At 47.0% G+C, this 27,064-nt stretch overlaps 2 protein-coding genes across 2 annotated transcripts; both read left to right on the top strand.

Annotated features, from left to right (window-relative positions):
* Nucleotides 1–7,839: 7,839 nt before the first annotated feature.
* Nucleotides 7,840–9,390, top strand: LOC120918384 (E3 ubiquitin-protein ligase TRIM39-like). Its single transcript, XM_040329929.1, has one exon. It carries the CDS (start codon nucleotides 7,840–7,842, stop codon nucleotides 9,388–9,390), a length of 1,551 nt encoding a protein of 516 aa, XP_040185863.1.
* Nucleotides 9,391–18,840: 9,450 nt separating this feature from the next.
* On the top strand, nucleotides 18,841–25,004 carry LOC120918998 (E3 ubiquitin-protein ligase TRIM39-like). Its single transcript, XM_040330938.1, has 2 exons — nucleotides 18,841–19,119; nucleotides 21,526–25,004. Exon 2 carries the CDS (start codon nucleotides 21,532–21,534, stop codon nucleotides 23,059–23,061), a length of 1,530 nt encoding a protein of 509 aa, XP_040186872.1. The 5' UTR covers nucleotides 18,841–19,119; nucleotides 21,526–21,531; the 3' UTR covers nucleotides 23,062–25,004.
* The last annotated feature ends 2,060 nt before the right edge of the window (nucleotides 25,005–27,064 follow it).

Here is a 27,064-nt window from a genome sequence, read left to right as displayed (position 1 = left end):
TGGACGAGGTGAAGATCATACATGGAGTTCAGATTGAAAACTGAAGTCTAGGTATGTCTAGGAGTCTAACTTGGACCAATGTAAGCATGCATATACCATACCTGGCTCATCCCTGTGGAAACAGATAATCACTGTAGTAGTTGCCGCTATTATAGTAATCTCCACTAGATTTTGGGTTCGTGCTATTCACAGGATGCTTTGCTTTGCAAAGCATTTTCTGATTGGACGAGATGGAGATTGTGATCTCAGCTCCCCGCTTCTCCAACTCGTCCAATCAGAGAAAACTTTGCATCCATTGAGAAAAGGCAAAGTGTGTTCACTATGCCAAAATTGTGTCTATAGTAGGGTGACCAGACATCCCCAGTTTCAGGGGACAGTCCCTGGATTGAGGACACTGTCCCTGGACCAAGTCTGTCCCCGGTTTTGTCCCCGGATTGGATTTGAACAGGGGCTGGGGCAATTTCAAAGACAGTCAGTGCAGAATAAAAACTGAATTACACCCCCCCCCCCCGCTCCTACTAGCTTAGGTGGGGGGGGGGTATTTTTTTCCATTATCTGTGCCACTTTCTGATGATCATGTGCTGGTCGGAGCAGAGGGAATATTTCTTCAGTTTCGGGTGCCCGTTCAGCTCCGCTCGCATGTTCTTCTGCCTTGGCTCAAGTCCCGGCCAGCCGCCTGCCTGCTTATCTCCTTGCCTTGCCTGGTGGAGTGATCTTCCTCCGCTCCCCACCCAGTAGTAGCCGGGGGACCCGGAGAGTGAGACTTGACAGGCTGTGAGGTGGCAGTGATGGGCAGAGAGTCGATGATTGCCGCCATTACTAGTAAAAAAAAAAAAATATGTCCCCGGATTTCATTTTAAAAATCTGGTCACCTTAGTCTATAGTGCAGAAGTATGTAATGTAGAATATAGTGTCTATAGTGCAGGAGTGTGTAATGTACAATATTGTGTCTAAAGTGCAGGTGTACGTAATTTTCAATATAGTGTATATAGTACAGGAGTATGTAATGTACAATATAGTGCAGGAGTGTGAAATGTACAATATAGTGTATATAGTGCAGGTGTATGTAATGTACAATATAGTGCAGGAGTATGTAATGTACAATATAGTGCAGGAGTATGTTAAAGCGGAGTTCCAGTTGATTAAAAGTCAGCAGCACACTTACCTGTCCCACGGTTAAGCAATGCGGCTGCCCGAAGCCTCAGTTCTCTCCCCGGAGTAGGCATCGTTAGTGTGGGAACACGGCTGTGATAGCTTGCGGCTTCACAGACAGGTGTGCCGACAATCTTCTGGGATCTGTGACATGTCCCAGACGATTGCCGGGAGGGAGGAGAACTTCCACTCGAGTCGCCTAGGCGGGCAAAAGCAGAAGTGAGAGCTGAGTACTTGTTAAAACGAGGTACCCGCTCCACCCCAAAAAAATGACATGCCAAATGTGGTGTGTGTCGGGGGGTCAGGAGTCCTTAAAGCGGAAGTTTCACTTTTGGGTGGAACTCTGCTTTAAATTGACGATAGATAGGCCAGTCAGTCTGTCCCCCAGTACAACCCTCCCCCCCAGGTCAGTCAGTCTGTACCCCAGTAAAACCCTCCCCCCAGGTCAGTCAGTCTGTCCCCCAGTACAACCCTCCCCCTTAGGTCAGTCAGTCTGTACCCCAGTAAAACCCTCCCCCCAGGTCAGTCAGTCTGTCCCCCAGTACAACCCTCCTCCTCTAAGGTCAGTCAGTCTGTACCCCAGTACAACTCCCAGGTCAGTCAGATTGACCTGGGAGGGTATTGTACTGGGGACAGACTGAGCTGATGGATTAGTGTACTGGGGGACAGACTGACTTGGGGGGGGGGTGTACTAGGGGACCCCAGTACAAACTTCCCCAGGTCAGTCTGCAGACCCATGGAAACCAATTACGATCTTAGCCATACTCTTATGCAAATATCTAGTGGTAATTTAGTGTAACTACAACTTGCAATGAGGAAAATATGATCCGCACTCCGGTCGTTGCTCTTTAAAAAAAATCGTTGTTTTTATTGACAAGCCACAGTGAACAAACGCAAATAAGAGCAGTTGACGCGTTTCAGCCTACAAGGCCTTAGTCATAACCCAACTACAACTTGTAATGTCTGAAACTGCATTAGTTGATTTAGTCCTTAGCTAGACCTCTCTCTTTTTTTTTGTTCTCTCAGTTATTTTCCAGCTTTCATAGTGGGCACAAGGCGTAGAAGACCCTTGCCCATTTAGACTTTGATATAGCCGGTTAACATCCATGTGCAGAATACAATTTTGCACAACTGCAAGAAAAACAGATCCCATACATCCACATCAGCTAAACTCAGAGCACAATCTCTTATATCCTCTGGTTCCAGGAGGTCACCGTTACGTGATATGCTATATGGAGGCCCACGCAAATGCAGTAGCAACTAAAGTGGCAAAATCCTTTGCTAAAAAGAAGCAGAAACTGAAGCCAAAGAGGCAGAGGTGAAGAAAGCTCAAAGATTCTCCAAATGGAAAAGAAGGGAGTAGCTGCCCTAGCAAAGTGATTGTTTTCTCTCAGCAGAACAAGAAGATTCCATAAAGCAAACTAATGACTATTGCAAAGAAAAAAACACACAGAAGGTTCCAAACGCCTTGTGCATTACCATCATACAGCTTTATTAAATCCCCAAAAAAAGATTGCATGCTCGCAAACATGAAGAACAACAGGCGTATCACATATCAACTCCAGCCGTAGGTGATGTAATCTGAACATATATCACAGGGTTGGAAGGCTGACGCGTTGCGGGGAACATGCCTCCTTCCTTAGAGCTTCAGTGCAACTACAACTTGTAATGTCTGTAAAATGGTACAATCCAGTTTACCTGCATGTCTGCAATAGTTTGATTAGTCCTTAGCTAGGCCACGCCCTTCTTCTTGTTCCCTTAGTTTACAGCTTTCACAGTGGGGACAAGGTATAGAAGATTATCGTCCGTTTACAGTTTGATTTGACCAGTTAACACCCATGTATTGTATTATGACAAGTAAAACTACTTTGGATTAAACTGCTGTGTCTTATTGGAGAGTTGAGCTGTCTTTGGAGGGAGCAGGATTGACCGAGGACTTAAGGAGGTATGGCCATGCATAAGACATAGCATGAAACAGATCATAAGGGGCACTCTGACCACCAATGGAAGGAGCACACTGACCACCAATGTAATGGGCACACTGACCACCAATGTAATGGGCACACTGACCACCAATGTAATGGGCACACTGACCACCAATGTAATGGGCACACTAACCACTAAGGATGAGCTCCGGTGTGTTCGCATAGAACACGTGCAGAGCCCGCCAGGAAGTGAGCACGGCGCTGTGCTAGTCACAGCCAGGGAGACATTGTCCCGAATGCTCGGCTGCAGGGATCGTGTAATGTCTCCCTGGCTGTGACTAGCACAGCGCCGTGCACACTTCCTGGTGGGCTCTGCACGTGTTCAATGCGAACAAGCCAGAGCTCATCCTTACTAACCACCAATGTAATGCGCACACTGAGCACCAGTGTAAAGAGCACACTGAGCACCAATGTAATGGGCACACTGAGTGCCAATGTAAAGAGCACACTGAGCACCAATGTAAAGAGCACACTGAGCGCCAATGTAAAGAGCACACTGAGCGCCAATGTAAAGAGCACACTGAGCGCCAATGTAAAGAGCACACTGAGCGCCAATGTAAAGAGCACACTGAGCGCCAATGTAAAGAGCACACTGAGCGCCAATGTAAAGAACACACTGACCACCAATGTAAAGAGCACACTGACCACCAATGTAAAGAGCACACTGAGCACCAATGTAAAGAGCACACTGAGCACCAATGTAATGCGCACACTGAGCGCCAATGTAAAGAGCACACTGAGCGCCAATGTAAAGAGCACACTGAGCGCCAATGTAAAGAGCACACTGAGCGCCAATGTAAAGAACACACTGACCACCAATGTAAAGAGCACACTGACCACCAATGTAAAGAACACACTGACCACCAATGTAAAGAGCACACTGAGCACCAATGTAATGCGCACACTGAGCGCCAATGTAAAGAGCACACTGAGCGCCAATGTAAAGAGCACACTGACCACCAATGTAATGGGCACACTAACCACTAAGGATGAGCTCCGGCGTGTTTGCATAGAACATGTGCCGAACCCGCTAGGAAGTGAGCATGGTGCAGTGCTAATCACAGCCAGGGAGACATTGTCCCGATGCTCGGCTGCAGGGATCGTGAAATGTCTCCCTGGCTGTTATTAGCGCAGCCCTGTGCACACTTCCTGGTGGGCTCTGCACGTGTTCTATGCGAACAAGCCAGAGCTCATCCTTACTAACCACCAATGTAATGCGCACACTGAGCACCAGTGTAAAGAGCACACTGAGCACCAATGTAATGGGCACACTGAGCGCCAATGTAAAGAGCACACTGAGCGCCAATGTAAAGAGCACACTGAGCGCCAATGTAAAGAGCACACTGAGCACCAATGTAAAGAGCACACTGAGCACCAATGTAATGGGCACACTGAGCGCCAATGTAAAGAGCACACTGAGCACCAATGTAAAGAGCACACTGACCACCATTTTAATTGGCACACTGACCGCCAATGAAAGGAGCACACTGACCACCATTTTAATTGGCACACTGACCACCAATGAAAGGAGCACACTGACCCCACCACTGAACACCAATGTAATGGGCACTCTGACCATTAATGTAATGGGAAAACTGACCACCACAGTAATGGGCTGGAGGTTAATTATTATGTAATGTTGAGGCTAACTGTTGTACAATGTTGGGAGATAGTTATTGTGCAGTGCTGGGGGTTAATTTTGTGAAACACTGGGAATTAAATATTGTGCAAGGTTGGAGTCAATTATTGTGTATAAATAGCTATATCTACTATACACCCCCAATATATATATATATATATATATATATATATATATATATATATATATATATATATATATATATATATATACACACACACACACACATACACACCTACTACCCCCCCCCCAATAAATATATATACCTACTATAAACCCCAATATATACTACTATACACCCCCACAACCATATTTATATATGGGGGGTGTATAGTAAGAATATATGGGGGGTGTATAGTAGGAATATATGGGGGGTATATAGTAGGAATATATTGGGGGTGTATAGTAGGAATATATGGGGGGTGTATAGTAGGAATATATGGGGGTGTATAGTAGGTATTGCGGGATGGGGGTTGTTAGCTCTCGTGGCAGATGCGTTTTTTCAGTGATTCAAGACAGTCAGGAACTATATTTAAGGGCATGGTAGCCCATTTTTATTAAAAAGGCAAAATAAAAGTCCAAACAAAGGTTTCTCCATCAAATACACAGAAGAGAAAATGCTAGCCCACCTGGCTCTCTGTAGCAGTACGTCTGCACTTTATCCTGGTCACTCAGACCAGCGGACTCTTCAAAGTAGACGGCTGCCCTTTAGCATCTACAGCTCTGCCTCTTGCAGTCACACACGTCTCCTACAGCCTCTCTGACTCCTGGAGACCTCCCGTCTCTTGGTGTGAAGCCGTCTCCAACTGGGAGCCATCAGGTTTTCCCATACACTCAATATAAGGGCTGCGCTCACCTGAGCACACACCCTGCTGGTAATCAACAAAGTCTGGATACAGGGTTGGAGATCCCGTCCCTCCCAAGACACTGTGGAATCTCCAAACTACAGAGCCCCATTCCAGAATACCAAAACCTGGAGAAAGCTGCGAAGGCAGTCTTCTCCAGTCCACATCTACGCTCTGTAGTCTTGCACCTCGCAAATGTGCATACCCTGTGTCCAGCAAACTGTCCATTTTACCGTGACAGTAGCTCCTACTGTTACAGTATATATATATATATATATGGGGGGTGTATAGTAAATAGGGACGTGTATAGTAGGTATATATAGGGGGGTGTATAGTAGAAATATATGGGGGGTGTATAGCTATCTATGTAGTACTGAAGACTCGGTATGTGGTAGATGGCCTGTAGGGGGCGCTCTTGGTAATTGCTCCTTAATGTAGTGGATCTCCGGGCACCATTCACTATGAATAGAGGAAGCCCCGTCTCTCATGAGAGCGGACCCGGAGGTTCAGCCCTCCTCCTGTCCGATCTCTCTCATCCTTGGCTCCTCCCAGTACAGATCGGAAAATTGTTCACCTTCCACAGCCTTGATTCAACATTTTTTCCGAGGCCGTACTGCACATGCATCCGTCGGGCAGGAATCCGACACATGCGTACTAGGAGCTGTTTTTTCCGTGCCAAACTGCGCATGCTTCGGGTGGGAATCCGGCGCATGTGTACTAGTAGCCGGATTTTCGGGGCCGCACTGCGCATGCGTCGGGTGGGAATCCGGCGCATGCATACTAGGAGCTCGTTTTTCTGTGCCGCACTGCGATTGCGTCGGGCGGGAATCCGACGCATGTGTACTAGGAGTCGTATTTTTGGGGCCGCACTGCACACGCGTCGGGCGTGAATCCGACGCATGCATACTAGGAGCTGTTTTTTGGGCCGAACATATGTAGAAGAATGCATATCGGCCTAAACTGAGGAAAAAAATTGTTTAAAAAAAAAAAAGTTGTGATATTTATTAAATCAAAAAGTAAAAAATATTGGGCCAGATTCAGATAGGTCAGCGGATCTTTAGATCCGCGTAACCTATCTGATTTACGTTACGCCGCCGCAAGTTTTTGAGGCAAGTGCTTTATTCAGAAAGCACTTGCCGGCGTACTTTCAAAATTCCCGCGTCGTATCTTTGTTTTGAATCCTCAAAAGAAGATACGACGGCATCTGGGTTAGATCCGACAGGCGTACATCTTCGTACGCCTTCGGATCTTAGATGCAATTCTTCGGCGTCCGCTGGGTGTCGTTCCCGTCGTAATGTGTTGAGTATGCAAATTAGCTATTTCCGACGATCTACGAACGTACGAGCGGCCGTCGCATTCTTTTACGTTGTTTCCGTTCGGCTTTATTCGGCTTATAGTTAAAGCTGCTATCTGGTGACGTACGCAATGTTAAGTATGGCCGTCGTTCCCGCATCGAATTTGAATTTTTTTATTTTGTTTGCGTAAGTCGTCCGTGAATGGGGCTGGACGCCATTTACGTTCACTTACGGTGAAAATTCTTTCTGGATTCAAACCAAAGCCAGGTAAGTTACGGCGGCGTAGCGTATCTCAGATACGCTGCGCGGGTGCAGATCTATGTGGATCTGCCCTAATGACTTTTTCGATGACATGCGAATCTAGTTTTTTTTTAACGCATCGCATTCGTTATCAACTCGCACAAGTGTGAACCGGCACTTGGCCATAAAAGTCTCCCTTCTGCAGCGTTAAACCGTGTCACTGTCACTTTAATTCCTAGCTACAGCTCTGTGCCTTACAGCTCTATGGGAGGGACTGAGGTCACATGACTGGAAGGTCCTAGCTGGGAGGTATAACAAAACAAAAAAATCCATTGCAGAGTGCTCGGGAAGACTGCTGGAAGTAATTGAAGCTCTGCAAAATCTTTAAACAAAAGAGAAAGATCTGAAGGTGACATCGAATAACCCAGAGCGGTGAGATCGTTTTTTGAACTGATACAAAGGAAATCATCGTTTGGGGAATTGCAGACGTGTTCACACCTTTGGAATGTTTGAAATCCACCCAAAACTGCCACCAAGGAAACAAAGATCCGAGATCTGAGAACTGTAAGCATTTGAGACCTTGGCGTGTGTGAGGTGAGTGGCACAAGTGGAGCTCTGGTGACCGTATTTTATTCTGCGCGTCTTGTTTAACGGAAATTGAACCGACTTTCAGTTTGGCAACAATGGCGTCTGCTGATCTGATAGACGAGCTGAGCTGCTCCATCTGCCTGAGCATCTTTGCGGATCCGGTAACGCTGAGCTGTGAACACAACTTCTGCCGGGAATGTATTGACAGTGTGTTTGATTCTCAGGCGGCGTCTGGACTTTATACCTGTCCGGAGTGCCGAGAGGAGTTCAAGAAGCGACCTGTACTGTCTAGCGCTAGAGTTCTACGCAACATAGCGGAGAAGTTCCTCATTTCTCAACCCGTTCCGGAAGATACCGGAATCTATTGTACTTACTGTGTGGATTTTCCTGCACCGGCTATAAAGTCCTGCCTGCTCTGCGAAAGTTCTCTGTGTGGCAAACACCTGAGAGTCCATGCCAAGTCACCAGAACACGTCTTAACCGATCCCACCAACACGCCATGGAACAGAAAATGCTCAATCCATAATCGGATTGTAGAGTATTACTGCCCCACGGAAAGGGTTTGTATCTGTGTTCACTGTATTGCCGTTGGAGATCACAAAGGACACCCGGTGGAGAAGCTGGATGAGGCCCCTGAGAAGAAGAAGGAGAAGCTGAGGAAAGATCTGGAGATATTGTCCTCAAAGAAAGCCTGGGCTGAGAAAGAAGTCCAGAGTCTGGAGGAACGGAGGACAGACGTACAAATAAAAGCGGCTCATGTGACACAGAGAGTCGCTGTCCTGTTCAGAGATGTCAGGAGAGAGCTGGAAGAAGTAGAGCAGGGAGTCCTAGACGAGATTTCCAAACAGGTGGAGAAGATCTCAGAGTCCGTTTCCATTGTGATCCAACAACTGGAGATACAGAAGGACGAGTTGTCCAGGAAGATGAGTCGCATCGAGGAATTGTGTAAATCCTCCGACCCAATGACCGTCCTGAAGGATCAGAACTCCGATGGAGAGGACATCTGTCATATCGAGCAGGAGGATACTATGGACACGGTGATTCCAAGTGAAGGCAATTTCTATGAAGATCTCATCAAAGACGGATTACACAAATTATCTGACATAATAAAAGATCTTCACATCTGTGTCCAGAAACAAGAAGGCGTTTTACTCGACGAGGAAACCGCTGCTAATGATCTACTGATTTCAAGGGATCTGAAAACTGGCTCTTCGATGACCGTGAGATTAGACCGTCCGGAAACGCCCAAACGATTTAAGAACTTTCAGGTTCTAAGCAGGAGAAGTTTTTCCTCGGGGCGGCATTGCTGGGAGGTGGACACCATTTATTCCAACAGCTGGAGAGTCGGGTTGTGTTATCCCAGCATGGGCAGGAAATCATTTATTGGGGACAATAAGGACTCCTGGTGTTTGCAAAGGTGTAACCATGATGAGTATAATAAGGTGCATGAATGTCAACGTATTCCATTTCAACACAAGCCAACCAGCCATAAATTCCGGATCTATCTGGATTATGAGGCCGGGCGGATCTCCTTTTATGAGCTGAGCGACCCAATCAGACACCTCCACACCTTCACCACCACCTTCACCGAGCCCCTCCATGCCGCAATTTCTGTTTGGAAAGGATCCATAAACATTATAAACTAGGAATGTGTTTTTCTGCATGTTTCATTCTGTTCATTTTGACTTAAAGTGGAGGTCCGCCATTTTTTTTAAGTCAGCAGCTACAAATACTGCAGGTGCTGACTTTTAAAATATGAACACTTACCTGTCCAGGGCGCCCGCGACGTCTGCACCCACGAAGCCGATCTATCACTCGGCTCTCGGGTGCTGGCGCCGCCGTCTTCTGTAAGGGAATCAGGAAGTGAAGCCGCGCTGCTTCACTTCCTGGTTCCCTAATGCGCATCCGCTATCCCACTGGTTCCTGCTGTCTTCTGGGACCTGTGTGTCTCCCAGAAGACAGCAGGGGGGTGGTAAAGGCGCCGGAAGTGGCGTAGATACCCGCAGGTGGCTCAGGTATCTATGCCCAGAAGTGGGAGCAAAATACCTTTATTATACAGGTATCTGCTCCCCCCTGAAAGGTGCCAAATGTGACATCGGAGGGGGGAGGGGCGGTTCCGAAAAGCGGAAGCTACATTTTTGGGTGGAACTCCTCTTTAATTTCTGGATATTAAAGTGGAACTCCAGGAATGATCTTTGTTGCATACTTGGTCCATCTCATACCGGAGGGGCTGCTCACTCGGTGCTGCCACCATCCACTGAGCGCTTTTTTTTTTTTTTTTTTTTTTTTTTTTTAAATACAAGCCATTCTCTGATTGGACAAGATGGAGATTGTGAAGCCACCGACCCCTCCTCCTCCTTTCCACCTTGTCCAATCAGAGTGCACCTTGTACTCGTTGAAAAAGATAACAAGGCATTGTGATCTGTGAATGGCAGGCTGTGCTAAGCAAGGAGTAGGGAAGCTGCTCAGCACAGGAGCCAGAAAATCGTGGCTGTCACTGTAGTAGCGCTGACTACTACAGCGAATGTCTGTCTGCTTCCTCAGAGGTATGAGCTCTGCATACTTATATTGTGGCAAACTGGACCAATAAGTATATCATAAAGATCATACGTGGAGTTAGGATTTAGAGCTTATTCACACGACAATTTTGGTGTTTCTAATGCATTTTTGTATCGGCATATACGTGCTTTTGAAGCGTTTTTTTAAGTGTTTTCAATGCTGTTCTGTGCATTTTTTGTTTTGTTTTTTTACCTCTTTCCACCCCCCCCCCCTTTTTTTTCCCTTACCCCTTTCACCTCCTTTCCCTTTTTTTTATTATTATTCATTATTATTTTTTTGACACTTTGCATTAGAAAAATGTGCATCCAGATGGGGGAAAAGAATGGAGCAGGTTATAGTTTTGTTGAAAGCACTGGAACTGACTGCACTGGTGTCAACTAAGGTCATTGCAATACATGGCGACCACTGTGCACTCTGGATGCATTTTAAAAAATGCACTGAAAAGCATCTGGTGTGAGCCAGCTGAAGTTTAGAAAATGTGCCCCATCATTTGTGTCATTGGGCCCCTTGTTGGTCTCATTGGGAGACATAGTGCCCCATCATTGGTGTCATTGGGCCCCTTGTTGGTCTCATTGGGAGAAATAGTGCCCCATCATTGGTGTCATTGGGCCCCTTGTTGGTCTCATTGGGAGAAATGGTGCCCCATCATTGGTGTCATTGGGCTCTATTGATGTCATTGGGAGAAATTGTGCCCTATAATTGGTATTTGTGGGAGGAATTGTGCCCCATCCTTGGTGTCATTGGGCTCAATTGTTGATGTCATGGGTACCATTCCTCCTGCTGATGCCAATGATGGGGAACAATTTCTCCCAATAACATCAACAATAGAGCCCAATGACACCAATGATGAGGCAATGTTTCTCCCAATGACACAAAAAAAATGGGATACTTTCTCCAAATGAGACCAACAAGGGGCCCAATGACACAAATGATGAGGCACTATTCCTCCTTCTGATACCAATTATGGGGCACATCAGTGGGACGAATAGTGCCCTATCATTGATGTCATTGTGCTCTATTGATGTCATTGGGAGAAATTGTGCCCTATCATTGGTATTTGTGAGGGGAATTGTGCCCCATCCTTGGTGTCATTGGGCTCCATTGTTGATGTCATGGGGAGAAATTGGGGCACCATTCCTCCCACTGATACCAATGATGGGGCACAATTTCTTCCAATGACATCAACAATGGAGCCCAATGACACCAAGGATGGGACACAATTCCTCCCACAAATACCAATGATAGGGCACAATTTCGTCAAATGACATCAATAGAGCACAATGACACCAATGATGGGGCACTATTTCGCCCAATGAGATCAAAAATGGGGTTCAATGACACAAAAAAATAAAAAAAAATAAGACCAACGAAGGGGGCCAATGACACCAATGATGGGGCACTATTCCTCCCACTGACACCAATGATGGGGCACATCAGTGGGACGAATAGTGCCACATCATTGGAATTTGTGGGAGGAATTGTGCCTCATTATTGGTGTCATTGGGCTCTATTGTTTATTTCATTGGGAGAAAATGTGCCTCATCATTGGTGTCAGTTGGGGGAATTATGGCCGCAAGGGCCTGATAAAAGCACGCAAACGGCCGAAGTTCGGAGAACACTGCTCCAGAGCTTAGTAAATGAGCAGAAGCTCTGCTGACTTCCATCATCCAATCATGTGCAAGGAAAATCTGCTTATTTTTTTTTTCTTCTTGCTTGCTTGTGATTGGGTATTCTTTGCAAAGTGAAGCCTCACCTCCATTTACAAAGCTCTGGAGCAACTTGCACTTTGTGAACTTTGCAATCTATTTGCCTTTAGTAAATCGACCCCTTATAGTATTCTCTTTCCTAGAAACTCTGGTGGTGAAACCTCTGCACTGTGTTTCCCAGGTCTGCCACCTTGCAAGGGAAGGGGTTCCATTCTTTTTGTACAGTAAGCCCCAACTGACACCGAAAGCCGCCAGTCAATGCAATTTCATGTGCAGCTTGCCGACATCTGTGCGACTTCACACAAAGATGCCAATGCAAGTCGCACATGAAATCGCCAAAAAAAAAAGGTGCAGAAACCTTTTCTTAAAATGGTGCAAGTCGGAGTCGCACCATTATTAATGGGTTCCATAGCCAGAAATGGGATGCGCCTTGTCGTGCCACTTTGCTCTGTCAAATCGCATGACAAGTCGCACTGGTGTGTACGGGGGGCTTGGTGTCCAATGTGCTCTTATTTTATGGGGGATTGCAACGGGAGCAGCAGGGCACCCATTCTTGTTTCAGGAGACCAAGGCAGACGGGAGAAAACCAGAAATATCTCAGCCCCGGAGTCTCTTGAGAGATATAGAACATGAGGAGCTGCCTCGGCCCACCAGGCTCTCTTGTGTATTTGAAAAACATTTTGGCTAAAGCTACACGGTCAATTTTTGGTATCTCAGTTGTGCCTCTGAATCAAACAGAGCAACATGTCATCCTATTGTGTAGACTGCATAAAAAAATATATACAGTAGTAGTTGTCAATCCATGGGTGTGAGCACAGGGTGCGCCGGATGTGCCCAGGCACGCCCTTATCACCCCATGCACATTATCACTCTGTGTGCCAGCAGGAAGATGGGAAAGTTCTCCCTCTTACCGGCTCTGCCATAAGAGAAGTGTGCTTGAGCTTTAGGGTGCACACACCTATGGATCGTTATCACATGATCACAATTGGGTGTGATCGATCACTAATACATGCTGCCTGTGTTGCTTACACTGTAGGGGGCGATGTGTTTCATGTTCAGCATATGATCAATTATTATTATATAATTTTTATACATATAGAGCTATATATATTGTATATTTGCATTGTTGCAGCTTGGTACATTATAAGTATGCATATCCTATACCTGATGGACCGCTGAGGAAGTTGGCAATCATCGTAGTAGTTGGAGCTACTACAGCGCGGCTGCTTTCACACTGAGAACTTTTTCAAGCACTTTTGCGTAAAAATACAAAAAAAGCGCTAGAACAATACATCCCTTTAAAATTATTGAGACCGCATTGACACCTCGTGTTTTAAAGCAGAGGTCCTTTAAAATTATTGAGAACGCATTGACACCTTGGTGTTTTAAAGCGGAGGTCCACCTGATTTTTTTTTTTTTTTTTAAAAAGCCAGCAGCTGAAAATACTGCAGCTGCTGACTTTTAAAAAATGGACACTTACCTGTCCAGCGCGCCCGCGATGTCGGCAGACGAGGCTGAGCAATCGCTCGGATGCTGCCGCCGCCATCCTTGGTGAGGGAGTCAGGAAGTGAAGCCTTGCGGCTTCACTGCCCGGTTCCCTACTGCGCACGCGCGAGTAGCGTGGCACGCCGTCACTGGTCCCCGCTCTCTCCTGGGAACAGTGTGTTTCCCAGGAGACAGCGGGGGGGAGTGGCGTGACTCCCGCGGAAGTCTATGCTCGAAAGTGGGTGCAAATAGGCAGGTATCTGCACCCCCCTCCCCCCTGAATGGTGCCAAATGTGTCACCGGAGGGGAAGAGGGTTCCGAAAAGCGGAAGTTCCATTTTTGGGTGAAACTCCGCTTTAATTAGTGGGCAGATTTGCCCGCAATTTCAAAGCGCTAAGGTGCGAATGACTAATTACAGAACGCACATTTTAGATGCCATTCATTTGAATGGCACCTAAAATCGTGGTGCGGTTCTGCCGCAATAAATCGCGGCAAACCGCATCACATGTAGCATGTTGCCCAAAAGTAGCTCCTGAACTTTCTTTGGGTGACCAGCTTCACGCGATGCAGGTTTCCGTGATTGCAGCTCGATTTATCGCAGCAGAACCGCACCACGATTCTAGGTGCCATTCAAATGAATGGCATCTGAAATGTGTGTTCTGCGATTTATCATCTCAAATGTGTGTTCTGCGATTTGTCATTCGCACCTTGGCGCTTTTAAATTGCGGGCAGAATCGCAGCAAATCTGCCCCCTCCTGTTTCAAATCCCTGAGGTGTAAATGCAGTCTGGATGTGTTCACACTGGGGTGGTGCGCTTCCGTTGCGGTGAAAAAAAAAATCCTGCTTGCAGCATCTTTTGGAGCATGCACGGGGAGCGAAAAAAAATAAAAACTGCACCAAACGCACCCTCCCATTGAAAGCAATGGAAAATGCAGTTTTTGGTGCGGCTTTTGAGTCACGTGTCCTTTAAAAAACGCACCGCAAACGCGGTTTTGCAGAGATCAGTGTGAAAGTTCCCTACTAGCGCCAATCTTCCTGGTCCGGTTCCGAGAGTCCTGGCTGAGCACTGATACAATAAACAAATTGGAGGAAAAAAAAGAAAGGAGGAAGCTTGGTCACATGATCTGTCAGCCTTCTGTCCTCCAATCACGGAGTTCCTCTCTGCTGCAGTACGCAGGGAGGGCTCCCACAATGGGGCCTGCATTTTATGAATGGGCTGTAAGTGTATCTGTAAGGACACAAAGAACAAATTTTCTAATAAACAATGTTTATGGTCATAACGATGTGTGTTTCTTTTTTATTCCATGATGCATAATAGGAAATTTTAAAGTGAATGCCCAGAAAATGAACATTGGGTGAGGAGAAGACTTTAGAGGTCAGGGCACCCACAGACAATAGATGATTTCCAACCAATACCATTGGTTTCTATAGCATCTGGCAATGACTGAAGTGTTTATGGGCACCTTCAGATTCATGCAGAAAACTCCAGACAATTGTTTTGAAAGGAAACATCAAGGGCCACTTCACACTATGGATACGCGGTCTAGATGCATTCTGAAAGCTTTTCTGCATGTGCGGTTTTGAATCGTTTTTGGTGCTGTCCAGTGCATTTTTTTTTTTCTTAACCTTAAGGCTGGGTTCACACTTATGCAAATTGGATGTGGATTTCTCTGCATCCTATTCGCATGACAGGAGACTGTGACCAACTCTCAATGGAGCCGGTACACACAGCTCCGAGGTGGCCGTATTCCGGATTTGGAAAGGGTTCTCTGCGTCTTTGGCTCTGAATCAAGTGCGAATTCAGGCAAAAATTCAAGCCTGATTTGCACCGGAATCGGACCTTTCACACCGGACCTTTTCCAAATCCGGCCTGCGTGTCTGAACCCAGCCTAACACACGATCGGAAATTCCGACAAGAAAACCGTGGATTTTTTTCTTGACGGGATGTTGGCTCAAACTTGTGTTGCATACACACGGTCACACCAAATTCCGACCGTCAAGAACGCGGTGACGTAGAACACCACAACGAGCTGAGAACAATTATTTTTTCCGACAAACCGAGCGGGTTCTGGGAAAGGTAGGGGTTTTGGGTGGGGAGAGTTACTAAGTGGAGACGCACTTATGTTTTTTTCCAACAAACCGAGCAAGATCTGGGTGCTATAAAAATGCATTGATTACTGTGAAAATGACAATGCAGTGAAGGGGTTAACCACTAGGGGGCGCTGTAGGGGTTAAAGCGGGGGTTCACCCATAAAAAATGTTTTAACATTACATTCAGCCGAGTTGTCAGAATGACATTAGGCTGTTTTTTTTTTTTATTTCATTGCCGTACATACCGTATTTTCACCGCCGCTTCCGGGTATGTAATCTGCGGGACTGGGCGTTCCTAATTGATTGACATCCTTCCGACCATCGCATACAGTGCGTCACGAGTTGCCGAAAGAAGCCGGACTGCGAGTCGGCTCTATACGGCGCCTGCGCACCGACGTTCTGCTTCTTTCGGCAACTCGTGACGCGCAGTATGCGCCGGTCGGAAGCCTGTCAATCATTTAGAAACAGCCGATTACATTCAGCCGAGTTATCAGAATGACAATGTTAAACGCACTGGACTCCAAGTACAGTGGAAAAATAGAAAAAAGCAGGGAAATATAAGAAAGATAGCATATGGAATGTATACGAAAACGCATCAAAAACGCACTGGAACATGTCAAAGCCGCATAAAAAAAACACCCATGCAGAAACACTTCCAGGACAGATCTGGAGTGCGTTTTTGTGGACATGTGCGTTCCTGGTGCATTTTTGATGCGTTTTACCGCGGTCCAGTACAGTCCCGTCCCCCCAACTGAAATGCTGGCTTGAAATTGTGTGAGTTCAGTGTGAACGGGGGCTAATGGCTTGGCCCTATTTCTCCCCCCCCCCCCCCCCCAGAAGGATGCCAGGTGAGTAGAACACTGTCTGCTGAGTGCATACACATACCTAAGGGCTTTTCCACACGGGGCATGGGGATCAGTGATGATGTGCCCCGTGAACCTCCGCTTGCTCAGCGGGGATCGCTACGTTAATCCCCGCTGAGCCGGCGGATGACAGGGCGGTCCCGCACACTTTACAGGGACCGCCCTGTCTTTTCTCTGCTCTCCTCTATGGAGGGATCGGATAAACACGGACCGTCTGTCCGTGTTCACCCAATCCGATCTGCAAACGGATGGAAAAATAGGGTTTTCCTCCGTCTGCAGAATCGGAGGATTGCGAGATCGGGTGTCAGCGGATGTTCAAAAATGAAAAAGCGTGTGAAAGAGCCCTAAGATCAGAGGCTTGATTTGCTCAAAAGGGAGCGTGCAAAATCTGGTGCAGCTGTGCATGGTAGCCAATCAGCTTCTAACGTCAGTTTGACAAGAAAACCTGGAAGCGGATTGGCTACCATGCACAGCTGCACCAGATTTTGCACTCTCCAGTTTGAGAAAATCAACCCCCTTGTGTGCGTTTTTATAAGGTAATTTAACCTCTTCAATACCGGGCACTTTACTCCCGTCCTGCCCAAGACAATTGTTAGCTTTCAGCGCTGTCACAAATTGAAAGAGAATTGCGCGGTCATGCAACACTTTACTCAAATTACATTTTTAGCATCTTTTTCACACAAATAGAGATATCTTTTGGTGGTGATTAGGCACTTCCCACCCAGCCTATAGCAGATTGGAATAAAAGTGACCCAAAAAAAAATATTTAAAAGGAGAGTGTAAAAAAAATAAAAAAAAATTTAAACGCCCTGACCCACCGAGCCTGTGCGCATCACAGTTTGCTCTAAAAGTGACGTTCCGCTGTAAAATTGCGCACTGCGCATGTGTGATGCCGCCATATGCCTTTCAACACTTTTTTTACGAGAAAACAGCACACTAAAACCGTGCTGGGTAGCCGAATGTGACGAAACACCGCCATCTTGCTACACTCCACACTCCTCCACCCTAAGGATACAGTGAGAAGGGGACAAGCGGACATCTTTGTACACCCCCCCCCCCCCCCCCCCGGAGTTTTACATTTTTCACTTATTTATTACAGTAAACTGAGGTTCTATAGTGAAATCCAGGACTTAGAACTCTGTGTGACTGTTTACATGTTGAATTTTAACCACTTAAGGACCCCTTCACGCGATATACGTCGGCAGAATGGCACGGCTGGGCACAATCATGTACCTGTACGTGTCTCTTTAAGCCCAGCCGTGGCGGCGCGCTCACGACCCGGTCCTAAGCTCCGTGACCGCGCCCCCGATCGCCGCCGGTGCCCCGCGATCGGTCACAGGAGCTGAAAAACGGGGAGAGGAGTGTGTAAAAACACCTTCCCTGTTCTTCACAGTGGCAGCGTCACTGATCGTCTGTTCCCTGATACGGGGAAAGACGATCACTGACGTCACATGTCTAGCCCCCCCCTACAGTTAGAAACACACATGAGGTCACACTTAACCCCTACAGTGCCCCTTAGTGGTTAACTCCTAAACATTTTCACAGTAAACATTTTTATAGTATTTCTTGTGGAAAAAAAAATAACATTTTTATAGTACTTTTTGCTGTGAAAATGACAATGGTCCCAAAAATGTGTCAAAATTGTCCGAAGTGTCCGCCATAATGTTGCAGTCACGAAAAAAAATTGCTGATCACCGCCATTAGTAGTAAAAAAAAAATGTATTAATAAAAATGCAACAAAACTATCCCCTATTTTGTAAACGCTATAAATTTTGCGCAAACCAATCGATAAACGCTTATTGCGATTTTTTTTTTTTTTACCAAAAATATGTAGAAGAATACGTATCGGCCTAAACTGAGAGAAAAAAACGTTTTTTTATATATTTTTGGGGGATATTTATTATAGCAAAAGGTAAAAAATATTGTTTTTTTTTCAAAATTGTCGCTCTATTTTTGTTTATAGCGCAAAAAATAAAAACCGCAGAGGTGATAAAATGCCACCAAAAGAAAGCTCTATTTGTGGTAAAAAAAGGACGCCAATTTTGTTTGGGAGCCACGTCGCACGACCGCGCAATTGTCAGTTAAAGCGACACAGTGCCGAATCGCAAAAAGGGGCCTGGTCCTTAACCTGCAATTGTGTTTAGTCAGTAAATTTGTCACATATTGTTAGTAAAAAAAAAAAATAATAATCTATTGCGCATTGACAACTCTGATCTGGATCATATTGGACGTGTGCAAATCTTTACCTGCCGAACCCGCATGCCTTCTATAAAGCAGTTTTATATTACTGCAGATATTTACATTAGGGTTGCCACCTCGTCCCTTTAAACCCAAACACATATTCCCTAATTTAGATCCTCCTTTACCGTGTCACTTTATTTCCTAGACGTTGCTCTGTCCCTTTAAGGACCTATGTGGGTGGGGCAGTGGTCACATGAGGAGGAAGTCAAAGTGTTTCTGACTGCGGAGGGGAAAGCCGGAAAATAATCGCAAAGAGAGCGATCTGAAGACAATGAATGACACCAAAGAGCGGTGAGATCTAATTTTTGATTGGATACAAAGGAAGTTATTATTTGGGGGACTTGAAAAACTGCTACAGGGTGGCAAAGATCAGAGATCTGCAAACTGTGTTTTAAATCTCCGAGGGGTTGCCTGGACAGGTCTTTCAAAGGTGAGTTGGACAAGTACATACCTCCCAACTTTTGAACTTCAGAATGAGGGACAATTGAGGGAGTGAGGGAGCTGCGGCGCATGTAACGGCAAAATGTGTGTGGCTAAAGGCGTAATGGTGGGAGGGGCTTAAGGGTGTGGTTAAACAAAACCCAGCTCTCTCACCAATGCCCCCAGCTCTCTCACTAATCCCCCCCTTCTTTCTTACTAGTGCTCCCCCAGCTCTCTCACTAATCCCCCCTCCTCTCTTACTAGTACCCCCCACCACTTCCTCCCTCTTCTCCTACTAGTGCCCACCCCCCACCCTCTCTTACTAGTGCTCCCCCAGCTCTCACCAACTCACCCCTCTCTCTTACTAATGCCTCCCCCACCAACTCCTCCCTCTTCTCTTACTAGTGCCCTCCACCCTCTCTTACTAGTGCTCCCCCACCAACTCCCCCCTCCTCTCTTACTACTACCCTCCTTCTTCTTACCTTCCCCCCACCAACTCCCCCCTCCTCTCTTACTAGTGCTCCCCCATCCTCTTACTAGTGCCCCCCACCAACTCCCCCCTCTTCTCTTACTAGTGCTCCCCCTCTTCTCTTACTAGTGCTCCCCCACCAACTCCCCCCTCCTCTCTTACTACTACCCTCCTTCTTCTTACCTTCCCCCCACCAACTCCCCCCTCCTCTCTTACTAGTGCTCCCCCATCCTCTTACTAGTGCCCCCCACCAACTCCCCCCTCTTCTCTTACTAGTGCTCCCCCTCTTCTCTTACTAGTGCCCCCCACCAACTCCCCCTCTTCTCTTACTAGTGCCCCCCCCTATCTTCTTACCTTCCCCCCCATCAACTCCCCCCTCCTCTCTTACTAGTGCCCCCACTCCCCCATCCCCTCTCTTACTAGTGACCCCCACCAACTCCCCCTCTTCTCTTACTAGTGCCCCCCACTCCCCCATCCTCTTACTAGTGCCCCCCCACCAACTCCCCCCTCTTCTCTTACTAGTGCCCCCCATATTCCTACCTTCCCCCCACCAACTCCCCCCTCCTCTCTTACTAGTGTCCCCCTCTTCTCTTACTAGTGCCCCCCATCTTCTTACCTTCCCTCCACCAACTCCCCCCTCCTCTTACTAGTGCCCCCCACCAATTCCCATCTCTTCTCTTACTAGTGCCCCCCATCTTCCTACCTTCCCCCCACCAACTCCCCCCTCCTCTCTTACTAGTGCTCCCCCTCTTCTCTTACTAGTGCCCACCATCTTCCCCCACCAACTCCACCCTCCTCTCTTACTAGTGCCCCCCCACTCCCCCATACTCGCTTACTAGTGCCCCCTCCCCCTCCCAGCTCTCTCACAAATTCAGAATGGTAGGTAGGTGCTTTTTTAAGCACAGTGCTGCTGACGGCTCAAGTGTCACTAACAGTAGCATGGAGCGGAGAGTTTCACAGCACTTCACCGGCTCCATGCTACTGTCCTGACAGGTGGGGAAAGACACCTCCGGCATCCACAATGTGTGGGCTGTTGTAGTGCCGGGACCCAGGGCACCCATCAGCAAATGTGAATCATGTACCCCCTGGATGCCTGGTGCAACTGAAACACACAGAACCAAATGGAGCGTTTCTGTGTGAGAAATCGCTCTTACCTTTCACCAGCACTGACAGGCAGAATCGGGGCTGTTCAGAAGCAGGATTGGGCCGCTGGCAGATGGCATGGGGACCGCTGAGAGTTGGCATGGTGGCAGATGAGAAGCGGGATCGGACCACTGAGAGCTGGCGTGGGTGGTGGCAGATGAGAGGCAGGATCGGGACCACTGAGAGATGGCATGGGGCAGATGAGAGGCAGCATCTGGATCGCTGAGAGCCAGCACTGGGGCAGATGAGAGGTCGGATCGGGATCGCTGAGAGATGGCATGGGGCAGATGAGAGGCGGATCTGGACCACTGAGAGCCGACATTGGGGAAGATGAGAGGCAGGATCGGGACCGATGAGAGCCGGCATTGGGGCAGATAAGAGGCAGGATCGGGACCGCTGAGAGCCGGCATGGTGGCAGATGAGAGGTGGGATCGTGAGCCGAAGAGGGGGCAGAACTAAGAGGTGGCGGTCCTAGCAACCGGCAACTACATTGAGGAGGGGAGCAGCAGAGATTGCTGGCCAGATATTCTCCCAATAATCCTCACTTGGTGCCGTGTGTGAACACACAATGCACCCATTGAGGATACCACTACGGAGTGGAGCCCAGGGCTTGAACTTGTTACAGACCTGAGTTCCGGGATCCAGATCCGCGGAACTTACCTCAAATCACGGAATGGTCCCGCAGAATCCGGGACGGTTGGGAGGTATGCAAGTAGAGCTCCAGTGACTCTTCCTGTATATTATTTTACACGTCTTGTTTAGCAGAAATTGAACAAACTTTCACTTTCATTTCTCCTCCTGCAGGCTACAATGGCATCTGCTGATCTAAGAGAGGATCTGAGCTGCTCCATCTGTCTGAACATTTATACAGATCCGATAACACTGAGATGTGGACACAACTTCTGCCGGGAATGTATTCACCATGTGCTGGACACTCAGGAGACGTCTGGACTTTATACCTGTCCGGAGTGCAGAGAGGAGTTCCAGGAGCGACCTGTACTGTATAGCGCTAGAGCTCTACGGAACATAGCGGAGATGTTCCTCAATTCTCAGCCTGTTCTGGAAGATACGAGAATCTATTGTTCTTACTGCGTGGACTCTCCTGTACCAGCTATAAAATCCTGCCTGCACTGTGAAAGTTCTCTGTGTGGCAAACATTTGAAAGTCCATGCCAAGTCACCAGAACACGTCTTATCCAATCCCACCAACTCCCCGGGGAACAGAAAATGCCCAATGCATAAAAAGATTGTGGAGTATTACTGCACCGAGGAAAGAGTTTGTATCTGTGTTTACTGTATTGCTGTTGGAGAACACAAAGGACACCTGGTGGAGTCACTGGATGAGGCCTCTCAGAAGAAGAAGGAGAAGCTGAGGAAAGATCTGGAGATGATGACCTCAAAGAAAGCATGGGCTGAGAAACAAGTCCGGAGTCTACGGGAACACCGGACAGATGTAGAAGATAAACTAGAGAGAGTCGCTGTCCTGTTCAGAGATGTCAGGAGAGAGCTGGAAGAACTTGAGAAGAGAGTCCTGAGTGAGGTCTCCATGGAGGAGAAGAAGATCTCACAATCTGTGTCCAATCGAATCCAACATCTGGAGATACAGAAGGACGAGTTGTCCAGGAAGATGAGTCACATTAAAGAATTGTGCAAAACCTCCGACCCAATGACCGTCCTGAAGGATCAGAACTCCGACGGAGAGGACATCTGTCATACCGAGCAGGACGATAATATGGAGACAATGATTCCAAGTGAAGGTGATGAGAATTCCATCACAGTCAGATTACACAAATTATTTGACTTCATAAAAGATTTTCCCGTCGGTATTCAGCAGCCAGAAGGTGTTTTACTTGATGAGGAAACAGCTTCTAATTATATACAGATTTCAGACGATTTGAAAACTGCGTCTTTGTCATCAGTAAAATTAGATCGTCCGGAAACTTCGAAAAGATTTAAGGAATATCACGTTCTAAGCAGGAGGAGTTTTTCCTCAGGGCGTCATTCCTGGGAGGTGGACACGAGTAATTCCACTAGCTGGAGAGTCGGGTTGTGTTATCCCAGTATGGACAGGAAATCATATATTGGGGATAATAAGTATTCCTGGTGTTTGCAAAGGCATATCCATGCGTTTAATAAGATGCATGAAAATAAATTGATGCCACTTCTTCAAAAGCCAACCAGACATAAATTCCGGATCTGTCTGGATTATGAGGCCGGGCGGATCTCCTTTTATGAGCTGAACGATCCAATCAGACACCTCCACACCTTCACCATCACCTTCACCGAGCCCCTCCATCTTGTGATCGCTGTTTACGATGGATCAGTGACAATTACCAACTAGGAATATATTTAGGGTTGCCACCTTTTTCTTCCAGCCAAACCCGAACACTTTAGTGGCCTGGCACACCCTCGGGTGCCCCAAGGAGAGTGGTAATGCAGTACGCATAGCGTGCCGCAGCAAACAGTGGGTGCGGCTAAATTGCTCTTGCTGACATCATCTGCCCCCCAGTGATGCCACACCTGCTCCCGGATGGCAACAAATTTGTGTGTGACTATCTTAATTCAAAACTGGGACTTTCCGGGTCAATCGTGGACAGGTGGCAACCCTAAATACTGTATATTGTGCTGTATGCTCATTCTGTGCATGCAGTTGCAGTTTTATCAGTTCACCCAAATCTAATAGTAAAGCGTTTGGCATTTCCTGTAGCGTTTAAGTTCATGTTGGTTTTTTATCCTTCTCAGGAATTGCTATGTTATTTTTACCTACAGGTAAGCCGATGAGGCTCGGTTCACTTGGGTGCGATGCGGGAACACTGCGAATCCACTACGCGGAGTTCCCAACTCGCAAGGCAGTTCACACTGTCATATACGAACTGCTGGGAGTGTCAAGACATTGTTAATGACACCCCCATTTCAGTTTGCATATTGGAGTGCGAACTAACAATTCGGACAGGAATCAGATCAGATCAATCCGATTCTGGTGCAAATCACATGCAATCTAGCACAGCGCACTGATGTGAACCTAATGAGGCTTACTTGTAGGTAAAATGAATATCTCCTAAACCTTTAACCCTACACCCCCTTCCTGCACACACTGCCCCCTTTACCCTACACTTACCTTCCTATACACACTGCCCCCCTTTAAGCTACACCACCCTTCCTTTACACACTGCCCCCCTTTACCCTACAACTTTCAGGCAGTCTGAAAACCAGGCAGATGATTCTGAACCTGGACTGTTCGGATAAATCCTGTGCAGGTGGCAACCCTATACACCACCCTTCCTGTATACACTGCCCCCTTTAACACTACACCACCCTTCCTGTATACACTGCCCCCTTTAACACGACACCACCCTTCCTGTATACACTGCCCCCTTTAACGCTACACCACCCTTCCTGTATACACTGCCCCCCTTTAACGCTACACCACCCTTCCTGTATACACTGCCCCCCTTTAACCCTACACCAAACTTCCTGTATAGACTGCCCCCCCTTTAACCCTACACCACACTTCCTGTACACACTGCCCCCCTTTACCCCCACCCCCCTTCCTATAAACACTGCCCCCCTTTAACCCTGTACCCCCTTTCCGCGCAAACTGCCCCATCTTCCTGCACACACTGCCCTGTATAGACTTTACCCCCTTCCTTGCTCAACACAGCGAGCAGCACATGCTTGGAGTACCTGGTCTGTCAGTCCCGCCACCCAGCTCATTGCTTCCATGGTTCCACCTGACAGCAGCCTTTGGCTCTCATACTGCAGGTCAGTGATGGGAGAGGGGCCTTGCCAGGCGCAGTACATCCTCCAGCTGCCTCTCCACTCTGCGCCTGAACTCCTTCATCTCGGCTTGCAGCCTGTACATGGTCCCCCATAGCGTACATTTCCCCTCCTCCTCTGGTACAATCCTGCAGACCAGCCACACCAACATCTCCACCCCAAGCTCCATGCTGGCTGGCAATGACAGGCAGTGATCAGGGCTTTGGGCTGACTTCAACTGCAGCGAGTAGCGATTGCCATCATCCAGCGAATGACCTTGTCCGGTGCCAGGATCTCAGCTCACTTCCGCTGTGTGCAGACGAGAGACGGCAGTAGTGTATTTAGGTTTTGTGCTGCCCTAGGCCTGACTAAACTTTTGCACCTCCTGATTCAACTATAACCCACCCCTTTCTGTCAAGGCCACACCCCTTTCTAAGACCCGCCCTGTAAATTTCAAATGGGGACACTAGTTCTGAGGGCCTGGGGTGGGGCAATGGATTCCCTAATTTGCATAGATTTCCTATCACTTCCTGTTTGGCTATGGGGCAGGAAATGAAGGGAAATCTCTGCAATGGGACAGGGATGGTAAAAAATAAACTGACCGGGGCCAAGTGTTGCCTACAGTTCTACTTTAAGCTCAAATTTCTGATAATTTAATGGAGAGAACTAAGAGGATATAATTATACCAATGGTGCAGCAGAAAACATATAACACAGTGAGGAAGGTTTGTGGTCCAGGATGATAGGACAGTCAAAATTAGAAACGAGGTGGGCACAAGGGACACCTATTGTGATGGAAGTGAAATAAAATAAATATTTTATTCTATGCTATTTTGTGTTAAGCTAATTCTTTTATTAGAACCACTGAAATGTTTTCTCTTCTTATATTATTTTAATTTCTTTTATATTCTTATATTGTTTTTATATTCATTATCTATATATGCATGTGTGAAAAATATATATCACAATAGTATTTATTTTCCTTGGGAAGTTATGTCAGATATTAAGTTTTAAAAGTTACAACTCAGCATTGGAGAAGAGACAAAGAAGAGCTATTCAGCTGCCATCCCCCCCCCCCTCCCTTGCTCCTCATCTTCCAAAACCCCCCTCCTTGTCCTCGTTTCACTAAAGCTACCATATATGGAAAAACCCTTGCAGAGCTGACCAAGGACCCCTGTACATGGACGTTCCACAATGGACTCTCATGCCTGTATGACACGAGGCTGTTTGTGCTATGAGAACCCCCATACCATATATGGACTTCCAAGGAGAATGTGTGCAGTGTGCAAAGATCAGACGTCACAGGGGGCGTGTAATAAGGGGCTGAATTATATCAGCTGACCAATGTGAATGCTTATGTTTGTGATGTCATATTGTTAATAAAGGAGCCGCACAGGCTCCACCTCTTCCTCTTGAGGTTGGACACTGGAAAGGTGAAGATGTAGATTTTTTTTCTCTCTGGTCTGCATGTTTCACTATTATGATTTGGGTCAAACGGCAGAAATGGGTTTCGCCCTGAGAATTGTGTCAGGGGTCTCATCCTTATCAATATCAGCAAATGTATGTAGGCAGAGGACACACCCCCTGCCACACCCCCTTAAAGGAAAAGTATACAAAAAAAAGATTAGTTAAACCCACAAGTGCTTTTTTTTTTTAACCACTACTATTCCTTTATATTGGCTTTTGACATTTACAAATGCAGCTAATTAGAAATTGGATGAAAGGTTTTACACTGTGAAACACTGTTGATAAAAAAAAAAGTGCATTTTAGGAGGAAAGAGAGACAGAGGGACTTTGTTCCAAATCTGGGACAGTCCCTCCAAATCCGGGACAGTTGGGAGCTATGCTAATGTGTTCTGTCATGTTATTACAGAGGTGATGGGCCATTTTTAATTGTAAAAATAAAATGTAGTTCTATGTGATTGCTGTTTTTTCATATTTTTGTATGTAGTGAGTACCCATCACATACACACAGCGAGTTCAGGCGTATAGGGGGCTGTGCCAACATGGTCAGAGCAGGTAGCAGGAATTAGCAAGTTAAGAGCTACTTAACAAACTGTATGCTAGTTAACCTCCTCCCACCCAGTCTATTGTAAAATGATAGCCGGGCGGGAGCACTGTTGTTCTGGGAGGACCTCATATGACGTCCTCCCAGGATCGCACCTCCCATGCTCCCCACGGGCCGCACTTAGGATGCCACCTTTTCTTCAAGCCACTGTAAAAAAATTTTTTTTAAAGGGGGACGCTGTGGTGTAAAAAGGAACTCTGATGTAAGGGGGTTTCTAAGGAAGGTATGCTGTGGTATCTGGCACCAAGCTGGACGTGTTTTTTAAGCAGATGCTCCATTGGATTGAGATCTGGAGAATTTGAAGGCCAAATCAACATCTCAAATTCGTTGTTGTGTTCCTCAAACCGTTCTTGAGCCATTTTTGCAGTGGCGCATTATACTGCTGAAGAAGGCCACTGCCATCGGGGAATACCGTTTCCATGAAGGGGTGTACTTAGTCACCAACAATGTTTAGGTAGGTTGTACGTGTCACAGTAACATCCTCATGAATGGCCGGATCCAAGGTTTCCCAGTAGAACATT

The sequence above is a fragment of the Rana temporaria genome, chromosome 12, assembly GCF_905171775.1.
Source record: "Rana temporaria chromosome 12, aRanTem1.1, whole genome shotgun sequence".
NCBI lineage: Eukaryota > Metazoa > Chordata > Amphibia > Anura > Ranidae > Rana > Rana temporaria.
Note: the sequence above shows the minus strand (reverse complement) of the source record. Positions and strands in the feature narration are given on the sequence as shown.